The sequence below is a fragment of the Geotrypetes seraphini genome, chromosome 7 (assembly GCF_902459505.1).
Source record: "Geotrypetes seraphini chromosome 7, aGeoSer1.1, whole genome shotgun sequence".
NCBI classification, from domain to species: domain Eukaryota; kingdom Metazoa; phylum Chordata; class Amphibia; order Gymnophiona; family Dermophiidae; genus Geotrypetes; species Geotrypetes seraphini.
The window spans coordinates 4,492,123-4,506,325 of record NC_047090.1 but is presented as its reverse complement, the minus strand read 5'-3'; the positions used below and the strand labels follow the sequence as shown (position 1 = coordinate 4,506,325).

Genomic DNA, 14,203 nt, shown 5'->3' with positions numbered 1-14,203 from the left:
TTGGCTCTTAGCTCTAATTGATGTACCAAATAACACAGTATCATACGATAATGCCACTGGATTTTCCAGTAAATTGTTCATTTGATCCCCAAATGGATTTCCAAAAGCGAAGTATCAATGGACAATAGAATAGTAAATGATTTAATGTCCCAGCTTCGAGATGACAGTGCCAGCATCTATTAGCTTTAGATCTATCTAATTTCTGTAAACGAACTGGGGTCCAAAATGCTGTATGTAACAAAAGAAACCAAGTTTGTCTCATAGATGCCGACACCGTACATCTCATCCTTCAAGCCCAAATTCGTGGCCATCGAGGCGCAGTAATTTGATGTTTTATCTCAATGCTCCAAATGTCACACAGTTGTTAGCCAAGGTTGTTTGAAATCTCAGTCCCATGAAAAAGAACTTTAGTGGCAAATAGTCATTCTAAATGGAAGTTTTTTTGGAGTCAATGATATGGGTGGAGGTGGTTTGAGCATTAAGCTCTACCAGAAAAGACCTGAGGCTTTTTCTTCCAATAGAATTGACTCTCAGCTACATAAGTTGTGTATCCTGTATACTTTGATAACTATAACCCTACCACTGCAGGGCAAAATGACTACTCCCATCTGCAGCGAAGACCTTTCCAAAATTAAGCCGTCTCAAGAAACTGAGCTTTGAAAAATGTCCTGGGTGTTTTTTACACCTGGTTGGACAATAAATAGCCCTGAGTCCTGAGCATGAACGTCTGAAAACGTCTGAAAACACATCTGTTCCTAAAATATCTAGACAACTGATCCTCTCTTCTCTCTCCCCTCTATAGCGATTAACTTGTTCTATTGATCACTCTCTCCTCAAAAATAGATTTCCTGTCCTATTAACCCTCTTTCTTCCTCCCCTCTTAAAGTCAATCGATTTGTACCTTTGCTTAATCTTTGTAAACCGCATAGAACTTCACGGTATTGCGGTATATAAGGTGTTATTATTATTAATGGGAAGCTTAAGCCAAGATTTTCCTAAGATACCAAAATCTGCATAGTTCTTCCTTTTTTTCCCCCAATGTTTTCAGGCCATAAGTAAGTTTGTTTAGTTTGTGTTTATCTAATTATTGAAAATGTTTGTCTCCCGGCTATTTTAAATTATTATGTACAAGGCTTCGTACATTTGGATAAGTGTTTAATCAAAATTTAAATAAACTATGAAACCTACTCCTGCACTTTCCTGCTCTAAATCTGCTACTGATGTGTTCAGACGTCGAACCGGTGTTAGAAAGATTCTGATGTTTGCTTGCATTCTCTTGACGTGTGCCGAGAGGGCCAAAACCTGACTGTGTCACATAAGCTTGTGTTGGCTTGACCAACACGTTCGCCATCATTATTTCTGCAAAAGTGAGCTCATTGGCATGTCACAGGCTGGGTGATTCATGGTGACATGAGTTGACTTCCTGGTAAAGAAGGGGGAGGTAGGAAGGGAGGGCAGAGGAGCTTCACGCCTGAGTCACGAAGGCCTCACAGCAGGGTCAGAGAGAGATATTTCAGACTGGAACAAATACAGGGAAAGCCTTTTAGAACAGAAGGCGTCTCGGCTCAGTCTACTGGTTGCTGCTTTGTTGATACAATTCTGGGGATTTGGGTTTAGATATGACAGCATTTTATTTGGGGGCAGGGAAAGTGGATTCTATGTCATGAAAATTTTAATAAAACCCTATAAATGGGACATACCGTATATCTGTTAATAGCAGACTTTGTAGAAGAGAGTTACAAAGTAGTGGAATATGGGAAAGAATGAGAGAAGTTGTTTGAATATTGTGGTAGGAGAATTTGACATTCAGTTACGAGGTACCCTTTTAGGCCTTTTATTTTCGGGAGGGCAGGTGTGGAGAAAAGGACTAAAAAATATGGCATTGCAATCCTAAAAATGTAAGATTCTTTTGAATCTTGTTCCAAGGCTGCAGTATTATTCGTTGGGTTTGGGAACATATTTCTCCATAATTTTCAATTTTGCAATAAGTGTGAGGGAAGTAAAGAATTGATAGATTTTTTTTTTTTTTTCTTCTTTAACCCTCCTTTCACACACCCTCACCTGTTCTTCCAGTTGGGATGGTTTAATAAACCACAAAGCTTCCTTTACTTCTTCTACTAAAGCGTCTCTGGTTTCCCACTTCAGAGGTCTCCTGGTATTTTGGTTTCTTTAGTAATATTTGCAAAAAAAACCCAAACTAACACTTTCTTATAAATGCCTTCTAGGCTATGACTTCTCAAATCAATGGATATTGCCTTGCATCTTTTAAAGACTAGCAAAAAGTAGTTTTAAATTACCCTGTTTAGAGCTGGTTAGAGTGATAGGCTGAGAATCAGGAATGCTAGGGTTCAAAACCTACCTCTGCCACTGACACCCCTCTGTCCCTTGTCCTAATCACATCGTTTCAGGTGCTCACTTAGTGCCCCTTATACAAAGCCTCGGCAGCAATTCCCATGTGGCAAATGCAATGCAGTCCATTCAGTTCCTATGGACTGCTTCACATTTGCCGTGCCAGGACTCAGTATGCATGTAAAGTTCAAGAAGCTGCTGATAACACAGTTATTTGTTAATGCATTTATGTAATATTTCTTAGCAGTTAGTAATGAAGATGTAAAGAAAGATGTTCTTATCTTCGTAATGATATTTGTGTTAATGATATGTATGTTTAATTGGAAACCACTTGGTAACAGGTGGGTATATATACATATTTAGAATAATAAATAAATACGGTGGCTAATTTAGTTTAGTTTGTTAAACATAGTTCCAGGAGTGCTATAAAAATGATAATCCATTGAGTATTAGCTGCTACAAAGCAAAAAAAGGGATGGATGAAAATGTTAAGTATGGAATCAGATTGTACCTCAAATACATTGAAGGTCTTGAGGTCTATAACTTATGAAGAGTCTCTTCTCATTCTCTCAGTAGGCTTTGATTTTTGGTAACTTAATTTTTACTTAGGTACTTCATATATTAGGGATCAGTACAATGACCTGGTGTAAGGTAGGCTAGGGTAATCCAAAAGAACAAGACGAACAACCCCAGGGTAAATATACAGAGAAGGAGAAGAGGGGAAGGAACTGTACACGTCAATCTGAGATGGAATTGAGTCCAATCATTTATTGACTATAACACTGTTAAAAAATGCATATCCTTTCAGACCCGACACAGTCTGTGTTTCGGCTTCAGAGTTGGGTCTGAAAGGATATGCAATATGGACTGAGGGTCTGAAAGGATATGCAATATATATGGACTGATGATTATTTGTACATGTGTTGTATTCAATAAACGATTAAACTCAGTTCCATCTCAAATTGATGTGTACGTTTCCCTCCCCACTTTTTCTCTGTAAGGTAACTAGGGACATCAGAAAGATGCCAGAGGATTACAAAAAAAACACCATGTTTCGGCAGACATCTGCATCAGAAGTTTAATATCCACATATAGTAAAGGAAAACATAAGAACTGCCATCTCCGGATCAGACCTACGGTCCTTCGAATCTGGTGATTTGCACACGCGGAGGCCCAGTCAGGTGTCCACCTGGTGTAATTTTAGTCCCCCATATCCCTCTATGCCTCTCGTAAGGAGATCTGCATCTAATTTGCTTTTGAATCCTAGAATGGTGGATTCTGCAATAACCTCCTCTGGGAGAGCATTCCAGGTGTCCATCACTTGTTGCGTGAAGCAGAACTTCCTGATATTTGTCCTGAACTTGTTCCCCTTGTCACTTTAGTCTCTGGTGCAACTCATACTGAAATTGATTGACAAATGCTTCGAAAGCCGGCACAGAGTGGTCAGCTTACATAAGAACATAAGAATTGCCATACTGGGACAGACCAAAGATATATCAAGCCCGGTATCCTTTTTTTCAACAGTTACCAACCCAGATCATAAGTATCTGGCAAGATCCCAAGGAGTGAAATAGATTTCATGCTGCTTATCCTAGGAATAAGCAGTGATTTTTTTCCAAGTTCATCTGAATAATGAATTATGGACTTCTGTTTTAAGATATTATCCAAACCTTTTTTTTAAACCCTGCTAAGCTAACTGCTGTCACCACATTCTCTGGCAACAAATTCCAGAGTTTAATTACATGTTGAGTGAAGAAATATTTTCTCCAGTTTGTTTTAAATTGACTACTTAGTAGCTTAATTGCATGCTCCTTAGTCCTAGTAGTTTTGCAATGAATAAACAAGTTATTCACATTACTCGTTCCATTTCACTCAGTGTTTTATAGACCTCTATCATATCTTGAAAAAGCTGTGTTGAGTTTATCCAGTAAACCTCTTTTTTGTGCATCCTACTGTTGTTTTGTAGTGTTCTGGCATGTTTCTGCTGTCTCTGGTTATCAGTACAAGAAAAATCTCAGTGGATTCCCCTAGGGATGACGAACTCCCTCATATATGCTTCTGAACAGCTCTGACTGCCCTTCCCCCCAAAAAAGTGGGCCTGTCAGTGGTGGGCCGGGGGCAGTGCTGGGGAGGAGCTGGGGCTTATGCAGGCCTAGCGATATTTAATCAGGGCCCACATAAGATAAGTGGATGAAGGGCAGCCATGAATGGGCTGGATCACCAGGCATGCAGGTAGGCCTGAGGGTGTTACCTACACATTTGGTGGAGTGGGCAGGGGGGGGGTGTTGCTGTGGGCAGGGGGGGAGGATGTAGGGAGGAGGGGGGATTGTTGTAGGGATGGGAGGGAGTGTGGGAGATTTTTTTTTTTTTTAATATGTGGGCCCCAGCCTGATATTCAGCTAGGGCACACGTAACTCTTATGCGGCCTCAGCTGAATATCGATTGGGTCTGCATTAACTTCGGGAGCCTGGGTCGCCCAGAATTATGCCTCAGTATTCAGTGCTAGTGCCTGGACATAGCCCAACACTGAATATCAGGGCATAATTTAAATGACAACAATCGGCATTAAAAAAAACGCCGTCTGCTGCCGGCCGAATATTGGGGGTTGATCTCTGATTTCATGTTGCTTCTTTTATTATTTTATTATTTTTATTATTTTATTATTTTATTTTTATTCTTTTATTATGTTAAAGCTCAGTTCCCATTATTTTTACTTGGTATTCGTATTTGAACGAATAATATTTTTCATTATTCATATTTGGCCAAATAGTTACGGTAAATATGCCATTCGGTACAGCTCTAATTAGGGGGAGATAGATTTGCTTAAATTCTCATTAAGATGAATTGGATTTTGTGTGTATGGTTCATTATAATTAGAGGGAAAATGGTGAAAATTAACGTTTTCCCGACTCCCAAATGTTTCTGGTCTCTGTGACATATTTATCTTAGTCCCCGCGAATGTTTTAAGCTTAGGTGGCACGTTCATGATATCCTTTCAGCTGGAGTGACTTTCTGAAAACTTATTTCTTTGCAGGAATGGCCTCGCAAGTGCAAGTATTCTCGCCTCACACCCTTCAGTCAAGTGCCTTCTGTAGTGTGAAAAAGCTAAAAGTAGAACCGAGCTCGAACTGGGATATGACTGGGTACGGCACACACAGCAAAGTCTACAACCACGGCAAAAACGTTCCATCTAGCCAAGTAGCCGTCAACACCTCTCTTCAAGTTTCCAACCCCAGCCTCCCTTATGAACAGACCATCATCCTGCCAGTAAGCACTGGGCACGTTGTGGTGACATCTGCCAACAGCACTTCAGGCGTGGTTGCCTTGTCTGGGCAAGCACTGGGTGGACCACATAACCTAATGCGTCGAAGCACTGTGAGCCTCCTAGACACCTACCAAAAATGTGGACTTAAGCGCAAGAGCGAGGAAATTGAGAACAACAGCAGCGTGCAGATTATTGAGGAGCGTCCACCAATGATTCAGAACAATGTCAGTGGGGCCACAGTAGCCACAGCTACCACTTCCACTGCCACCTCCAAAAACAGCGGCTCTAACAGTGACGGGGATTACCAGCTGGTGCAGCACGAGGTTCTGTGTTCTATGACCAACACATACGAGGTACTGGAGTTTCTAGGGCGAGGGACTTTTGGCCAAGTGGTAAAATGTTGGAAACGTGGCACCAACGAAATTGTGGCGATTAAGATCTTGAAGAATCATCCTTCCTATGCTCGGCAGGGCCAGATTGAGGTGAGCATACTGGCCCGGCTGAGCACGGAAAGTGCAGATGACTACAATTTTGTCCGAGCTTATGAATGCTTTCAACATAAGAACCACACCTGCCTGGTCTTTGAAATGTTGGAGCAAAACCTTTACGATTTCTTGAAACAAAACAAGTTCAGCCCTTTACCCCTCAAGTACATTCGACCCATTCTCCAGCAGGTGGCCACAGCCCTAATGAAGCTGAAAAGCCTGGGGCTGATTCATGCAGATCTCAAGCCAGAGAACATCATGCTAGTGGATCCATCCAGACAGCCATACAGGGTCAAGGTCATAGACTTTGGTTCAGCCAGCCACGTGTCCAAAGCCGTATGTTCAACGTACCTGCAATCCAGATATTACAGGTAAAAAAAACCTGGATCTGGGGGAGGGTTGATGGAACACTTTTTTCCTGGAAGTGATTGTTATGTTGGAGTTTATGGAGTAGTGTATGGCAGGGCAAGTAGTTTTCAACAGAACTTCTGTTTTATGGCTCTGCATTCAATTGAATTTGGGCTGTTCTATTGATTAACTTTATATGCCATAGACTAGATTCAATACATGGTGTCCAGATTTACATACCAAAAAAATGAGTACTGAGCGCTGTTCTATAAATGAGGCTCCAAGTTGGGTGCTATTTATAGAAAAACATTTAGGCCTGGATTCAGTATACGGCGCCCGTCCTCAGAAGCAGCCTAAGTTGGCTTTTGAGAATTGCATACGAGTGCCCTATACAGAATCGCCCTAAGCCGCCTGGCACCCATGTTACAAGCGCCGGTTAGAGAATCGCGTTGCCACTGAACTGATGGCAGCAAGGGATCTCCCTGCTGCAATTAGTTTAGTGGCCGAGGCAGGGTTCTGGGTCTTGTTTCACCCCCTCCCCCCAAAGACTACTAGCAGGAGGGATGCCAAGTCCCTCCCTGTAATGACTGCATAGCCAGACCCCCAATCCCAGACGGAAACATCCAGCCCAGCTGAAACCTCCCCCCCCCCGCTTAGCCTAAACCCCCTTTCGTAGTTGACCGACTGGCTGGATGCTTTCTTCGTCCAGCCAGCAGGCCCGACTTTGTCTGAATGGTGGACCGGCTCCTTCCTGGTGCATTGTGGGATGCACTGGCGAGAGGCCTAAGAGCCTGATTGGCCCAGGGGCCTAAGGCCCCTCTCATAGGCTTTAGGCCCATAGGAGGGGCCTTAGGCCCCTGGGCCAATCAGAATCTTAGGCCTGTCTCCAAGTGCATTGAGGAATGTGCTGGGAGTGGCCTAAGATTCTGATTGGCCAGATCCCTTAGGCCCCGGGGAAGGGCCTAAGGGATTTTGCCAACCGGAATCTTAGGCCACTCCCAGCACATTCCACAATGCACTGGGAGACAGGCCTAAGATTCTGATTGATTAGTAGTAGTATCTAGAGCACTCTGAATACTTGTACTAGCTCTGCCTGGTAGGTACTCCTTGACCCTCCCTGCTCTAAGCACTATACTGCATGGCCAGCCTTTTAAATCCTGGAGACATGAAATGTACCAAAAGTACCTGATTTTAGGATAGATTCCAGCTCGCTGGACAGGCTTTCTTTTTTTCACTGTGCAGATTTTCTATTTACAGAATGTTTTAAGCCCCTTCCTGCACTGCCTTCACTTTCCTGTGTGTGTGCATCATTTGTCGCAGAAAATGTGTCATTTTTCAAGACCATTTTGGGTGATGCAAAGCACCAGACTGGTTTAATTGGTCTGGTGACTTGGGTAGGAATTCTTTGACGCCTAGATAAAGCCACGTTCTCTGCTCTCTAGGCTTGCTGGAAAACTAGGCACATGTGAAGCACAGAGATTGCCATGACCTATCACAGCTCCTGTGCCTTTGTTATCGTCGATATTTTCCATTTGAGCAAACCTGTTCCTGATTTATTAAAAGCCTTGGTATGGTACTGTGTACTCAGTGGCATAGTAAGGGGGGAGGGCGTTCCCCTCCCAGGTGCTGTCTTAGTGGGGGCACCAGCACCCATCCTTCTCTCTGCCCCTCACTCCTTCCCCACCCCCCACTACCGTGTGTATGCCCCCTTCCCTCGTACCTCTTTAACATTTCACGGCCTAGGTGTTTTGCGGGCCTCGCCTTCAATATAGGCGGCCTGCCTGGGGAGCATTTTTTTTTAAAAAATGTGCATCCCGATTGGCTGATTAGACAGCTGTAGGACGCCTACAGCTGCCTAAAATCGGGACGCACTTTTGGAGAATCAGGGCCTGAATGCCCAGCCTTTGCACCTAATGTGCACTGATTTTTGCTGTTAGGGCGTTTTAAATTTAAAAAACTTAGGGCTAGATTACCTAACCTCCTTTTTGTGTCTGATCCGTGCCCAATTGCATGCAGGCCGATGAATTCACTAAAGGCCTGCATGCAAATGGGGGCGATCGTTGGCACGCCCCCCCCCACCAACCGCACAGATCGCTGGAGAGCGATCCTTGAGCATGCGCAGACTATCTTCCTATACTGTAGAAGGTTTGTGCATGCGTTGGTGGGTTTTTTTTTCTTTTTTTAAACAATTTTTTTTAACTTCGCGAGCCCATGGTTTTAACCTGCTTTAAACCCGCGGGTTAAAACCACGGGCTCGCACTGCGGGGAAGGCAAGGAGAGTCGGGGCTGAGCAGGGCTGAAGAGTCAGAGCAGGGAGCAGGGCGGCCAGAGCTGGAGAATCAGGGCAGAGAGCAGGGTTTTAGCACAAGCGACAGGTCCTCACCAGTTGCTAGTTTTTTGATTGGCCAGCCAGTCGGTAATCTTAGTGAATCGCGTCCTTCCTGCTTTGCATGCCGATTTCCCTCATTTGCATGCACGGATCGGGATCGGATCTGAGGAGAGGTTAGTGAATCAGGTCGGAGAGAAATTGCGTTGCAAAGGGCTCGCAAACCGATCGGTACACGATCGGTTTGCTTAGTGAATCTAGCCCTTAATGCACTTTAGTAAAAGACTCCCTAAGCTACCTGCAGAAAGGTCTGAACTAAATACATGAACTGCAGACCTTTCTGTGTCTTCATCAATCCATTTATCTGCTGGGAAAAAAGCACAAAGAATACAGAAAATGCCTGGTGTGATAACGTCATTCTCTGTTCTTTTTATAGATCCTTTTCAATGGCAAAGTCTCAGGCTGTGTTAACGATGGGGTTATAATTGCCACAAGAAACGCCGCAAGAAGTGCATAGTACCATACCAAGATAGCCAGGAGTACAAAGGTGAAAATGAGAAACAGGAGAGCAAACTTGGCTATAACGGAGATGTCTTTCCCTCTGGCTGTGTAGGGAATGTAATCCTTCTGGATTTGGATGCTAGATTTAATTACAGCATAAGCTCAAAATGAGTTACAGTCAGGTTTACAAGATACTTCCTTGTCTTAGTTTGGACCTTGGACCTTGGGAGGGTTAAGTGATGTGTCCAAGATCACAAAGAGCTTAAGTGGCAGATTAAGTAGGACTTTAACCCTTGCTTACCTTGTTCTCAGCATGCTGCTCTAACCATTAGGCTCCACCTCCACTGTTTTTCTACTTTGGGCTCCTAAAAATGTACAGGAAATGAAATATCTGATGTTCTACATGGAGTCTGGGGGTTATCAAAATAGGGCTCTAGACTTTTATTATAATTTGCCGGGGCTGGGAGTGATAGAGTGAGGTAACTGTGGGTTGGAGGGTTTCAACAGAATTCGATCCAAGAATTAACGAGTTCCATTACTGTATATGGACTGGGTGCTAAAATATCCATTGCCATTATAAATTCCTGTCTCTTTGTTTTCATGCAACATGAATTGATTTTAGATATAATTTATATCTCAGCATAGATTTATTTTTCAAGTACTAAAGGTTTGTTTGATCCCTATTTGCCTGTCAATTCAAAAACTTAGATGGACATAAATCTTCTGATTATTGGGGCAAGTCTATATCCTGAGGATGTGTAATAGAAGCTTATTATTGCTTATTACTGCAACGCCATCTACTTAAATCTATAAAAAAAAAAGCATTCTAAGACTCCAGCTAATCCAGAATACTGCAGCCAAACTGATCTTCTCAAAACGCAAGTCTGACCATGCCTCTCCACTCCTTGCCAAACTTCACTGGCTCCCAATAATCTCCAGAATCCATTTCAAATGTTCCTGCCTGGCTTTCAAGATCATTCACGGAATCCTGCCTCCTCTTATCCCACTGTCTTTCAACTCCTCCAGAACTGCCCAAAGGCTTAAACTAGCCTTCCCCTCTCCACGCGGCATCCACTATGCAGGCAAACTAGGAAAATCCCTTCTCTTCAAAATCACAGGTCTTTGGAATGACCACACCACCCCGCTGCGGAACCTGAGCTCCCTTCAGTTATTCCGCAAACAACTGAAAACCTGGCTTTTCAGCAAATTGTAGCTCTATCCTTCCCCCCTTTCTCTCCCCCCTTCTACACATAAGTTCATGTCATCCTTTTTCTTCTTCTCTACCCACTATTTTAAGTTCTTGTAAACCGTGTTGAGCTCCATTCTCATGGAGATGATGCGGTATATAAACTTAAGGCTTAGATTAGATTAGATTAGAGTAGCAACATTCCAAACAAAATCCCAAGGAATAGCAAGATTCCGGAATCCCAAAGAGTAGCAACTGGGAAAATCCCTTCTCTTCAAAATCACAGGTCTTTGGAACGACCTCGCCACCCCGCTGCGGAACCTGAGCTCCCTTCAGTTATTCCGCAAACAACTGAAAACCTGGCTTTTCAGCAAATTGTAGCTCTATCCTTCCCCCCTTTCTCTCCCCCCTTCTACACATAAGTTCATGTCATCCTTTTTCTTCCTCTCTACCCACTATTTTAAGTTCTTGTAAACCGTGTCGAGCTCCATTCTCATGGAGATGATGCGGTATATAAACTTAAGGTTTAGATTAGATTAGATTAGATTATAGAATGTTAGTGGGATTCAATATCGGCATGCCTAACATTTAGGGCTCCTTTTACAAAGGTGCGCTAGCGTTGTTAGCGCACGCTATACTGCGCACTAGCCAAAAAACGGCCACCTGCTCAAGAGGAGACGGTAGTGGCGTATTAGCGCGCTCTATTCTGCACGTTAAGGCCCTAACGCACCTTTGTAAAAGGACCCCGTAGATTCCCACAGTTATTTTGGGTGGAAATAACTGGAAATAAATTTGAGATCCGGACTTGGAATAGCTTGCGCTCTAGTCTAGGAGATCCAATGACCCTTTTGTTAAATTTCTGACGTCTTCCTCCCTCTTCTATTTTAATTATATTCGTTTTGTTTATTCCTTATGTATAGTTGAGCATGGGGCATTGACGCCATTTGTGAAAGCTTCAGGTTTGAAAATAATTCTACATGCAAAATGACACCAGCGCAAGGTTTTAAAATTATAACCAGGATTTATTGAATTATTGGTTCTATTTTCCCATTATTAGATCAAAAGAATAGCATAATTGCTTACGTTGCGCTCATGGGAGATCATCATCGTGGCCAAAGGCTGGCCTTCTCACAATGGTCTCGTTTTTCTATCTCATTACAGTCTATTATATAACTTTTGGTTTAGTGACATCATCAAGTTTGACGACCAATAACATTTCTATGGGTGGTCTTAAAGTTTAGACAAAGAAACATTCCTCCATGTTTAAAAGTTATACAAAGTTTTCAGAAAATTACTTTTGATTTCTGAATTAACATTATAACATTCAAGAGAATCTATAATTATTAACATGGTGCTGATAAATTCTCAACCTCTCCCTAAATTGACAGTAACTTTAGTCTGGAAGAGGAAAGCTGACAGCTTCATGTTACACACAGTGATAAGCATGGGCTTCCAATGCCCCCCCTTCCTATGCTGGAGACTGACTAATTATTTCCAGATGTTGTGCTCAAGATTTTTCCTTAATATTTCTTATAAAACCATTTATATAAACCATTTATATTTCCACATATCACATCCATGGGCCCCAAACATTCATAATTTCATTCATATCTTGGCCATTCATACTTCATACATTTTATATCTCAGTTTGGAATATGGAGTTTTCCTAACTGGCCTGAGCACATCTGTTTTCAATTAGAACCACGAGGCTAAAGGCGGGAAGCTGAACAAAGAACAGAAACTATTCACTGGCACAAGATGCTGGCCTAAGACAGGACAGTTATAGTAAAGAACCTAAACTGGACTCCATGTCTCATGTAGTCATGATTTCCACTATGATTTAGCTCAACAGCAAAGTACACAAAAAAACACCATTCTTTTCCTTATATTAATCTTTAGTGTGTTTTTTCTTCTGGCCTTAGCTACATTATATTTAAATGTTTTATTCACCTGTTTTTCGTACGCTTCTATTTGGGCGTAGTCCTTAACTAACACAGATGTTTGTCTAACTAGAATTACCCAGAACCATATGAAAAACTGGCGCTACAAAAATACTGCACTATCATGCTTCTGACATCCATTGCATCGTACCATAAACAGCACGCTAGCCACCACGAGCCACGCGCCATGCGCCACGACTCAGTCCCCTCTTGGATATTACTGAATTTATGAAGTAATATTCATAATTGAGCTCGTGGTCTTATCTGTGGCGCTGGGGTTCACTCAGGGTACGGTTCTTCTTATGGATCAGTGTGTCTGTGCAAGTATATTCTTTTAAATGCCAATTAGATAGCAAAAACCAGAAAAATGTACTACCTAGGCCTGCAACGGCAGGTGCCTAGAAGATCTTACCCAAAGCTTACTTGAATTCTCTAGTGAGAATGCAAGCAAATCCCATCCACTATTCTAGATAAAACCCATTCAAGTGTACATTTATGTAAGTTGCTGTCTAAACCATATCATATAGGAAACTTACCATTCCAATGATAGTTAGACAGTGTCTGTTCTAGGTGCAAGTACAGTCCTAGAGCAGAGACGTCTGTTGTTTTATTCATAGAGGTATTCATGAAACTCCAGTACTTTTGAAGTTTAAAAGTCAGAAAATTTAGAGAAAATATAGCTAAAGAAAAATAGAACCCTAGATTTCCCTAAGATAAAGAGAACCTCAGTATTACCTAATTTAAATACTCCCTATGCTCAAAAGTGTTATGTTATAACATCTTGGAATTATATTAATAAAGTGTAAAATAATGCACAGTGTTAAGAAAACCCAAATATATGCTTAATATGGAAATGTACTCATGTGCAGATAATGCATGCACATTAGATATAAGTTTTCTTTTTCTGTGTGTGTTGCAGGAACTCATTTCTCAAATTTAAATTAAAATCATTAAAAGGACTGATGATATCAGCTGTTAAACCCAATTAAACAATATTGTGGCACTGTGTTACAGCTTAGAAGCTGCCACTGTGTATAGAAATACAGTCATATGAAATAAAATTTAAAATACAGGATAAACAAAATATTTTCTGAGAGCAATGCATGAAGACAATGATAAAGAAAATACAGTTATTAATACAATATCAGAATAAGTCTATGAAATTATGCAAAAGCATAATTAAAGTTCAGAAGCCTAATTCAAATGAAGTGATTTAAAGTAACGTGGTTTAAGATAAAGTCTGTTTTTTTCGTTCAAAATTTTTTTATATGAGTCCAGAAATGTCTTTTGCAAATAGTTTTAGCAACTTGTAAGGTCGGAGTCTCTAAATTAATTTCAGTGAAATTTAAATCATGGCTTTAAAAAGTTCATGCTGCAACATTTTCATAATTCAAGCTTGGCTTTTCTGTAATGAAAGGTAAGCACAGCTCATTAGTTGAAGACAAAGGAACACTGAAATTCCCGCCGAAAATTCAGCATCGGAATTTTTTTTTCTCTGTGTTCTCCACAGCTCTAGTGGTGGAATGTGGTACTGCTGATCAGTGTAAATCCTGGAAGGAAAGCACATGTTCATTAACAAAAGAACAAAGAAAAAGAAACACATGCACGTTATCACGTTATCCCCTCTGCAAACAGTACTAATTCTTGTATTGCAGAGTCTTCTGTGTAGAATTGTTGAAAAGATTCAAAGAAGGTTCTTAACTGAAACACAAAACATACAGATTAAATAGACTTTTTTCCAGGGTCCTGTAGTACCAAAATATGGCTACAGGAAAATTTAAACATGCAGACACATTCTCTACA

General features: G+C 41.6%; 1 protein-coding gene across 2 annotated transcripts in view; it reads left to right on the top strand.

The window, feature by feature from the left end:
* HIPK2 (homeodomain interacting protein kinase 2) overlaps positions 1 to 14,203 on the top strand; it is a 285,351-nt gene that overhangs the window by 75,031 nt on the left and 196,117 nt on the right. For both annotated transcript variants that reach the window (XM_033951443.1, XM_033951442.1), the window contains exon 2: positions 5,384 to 6,470. In XM_033951443.1, the coding sequence (XP_033807334.1) occupies positions 5,384 to 6,470 (1,087 nt within the window). The remainder of the gene's footprint in view (positions 1 to 5,383; positions 6,471 to 14,203) is intronic.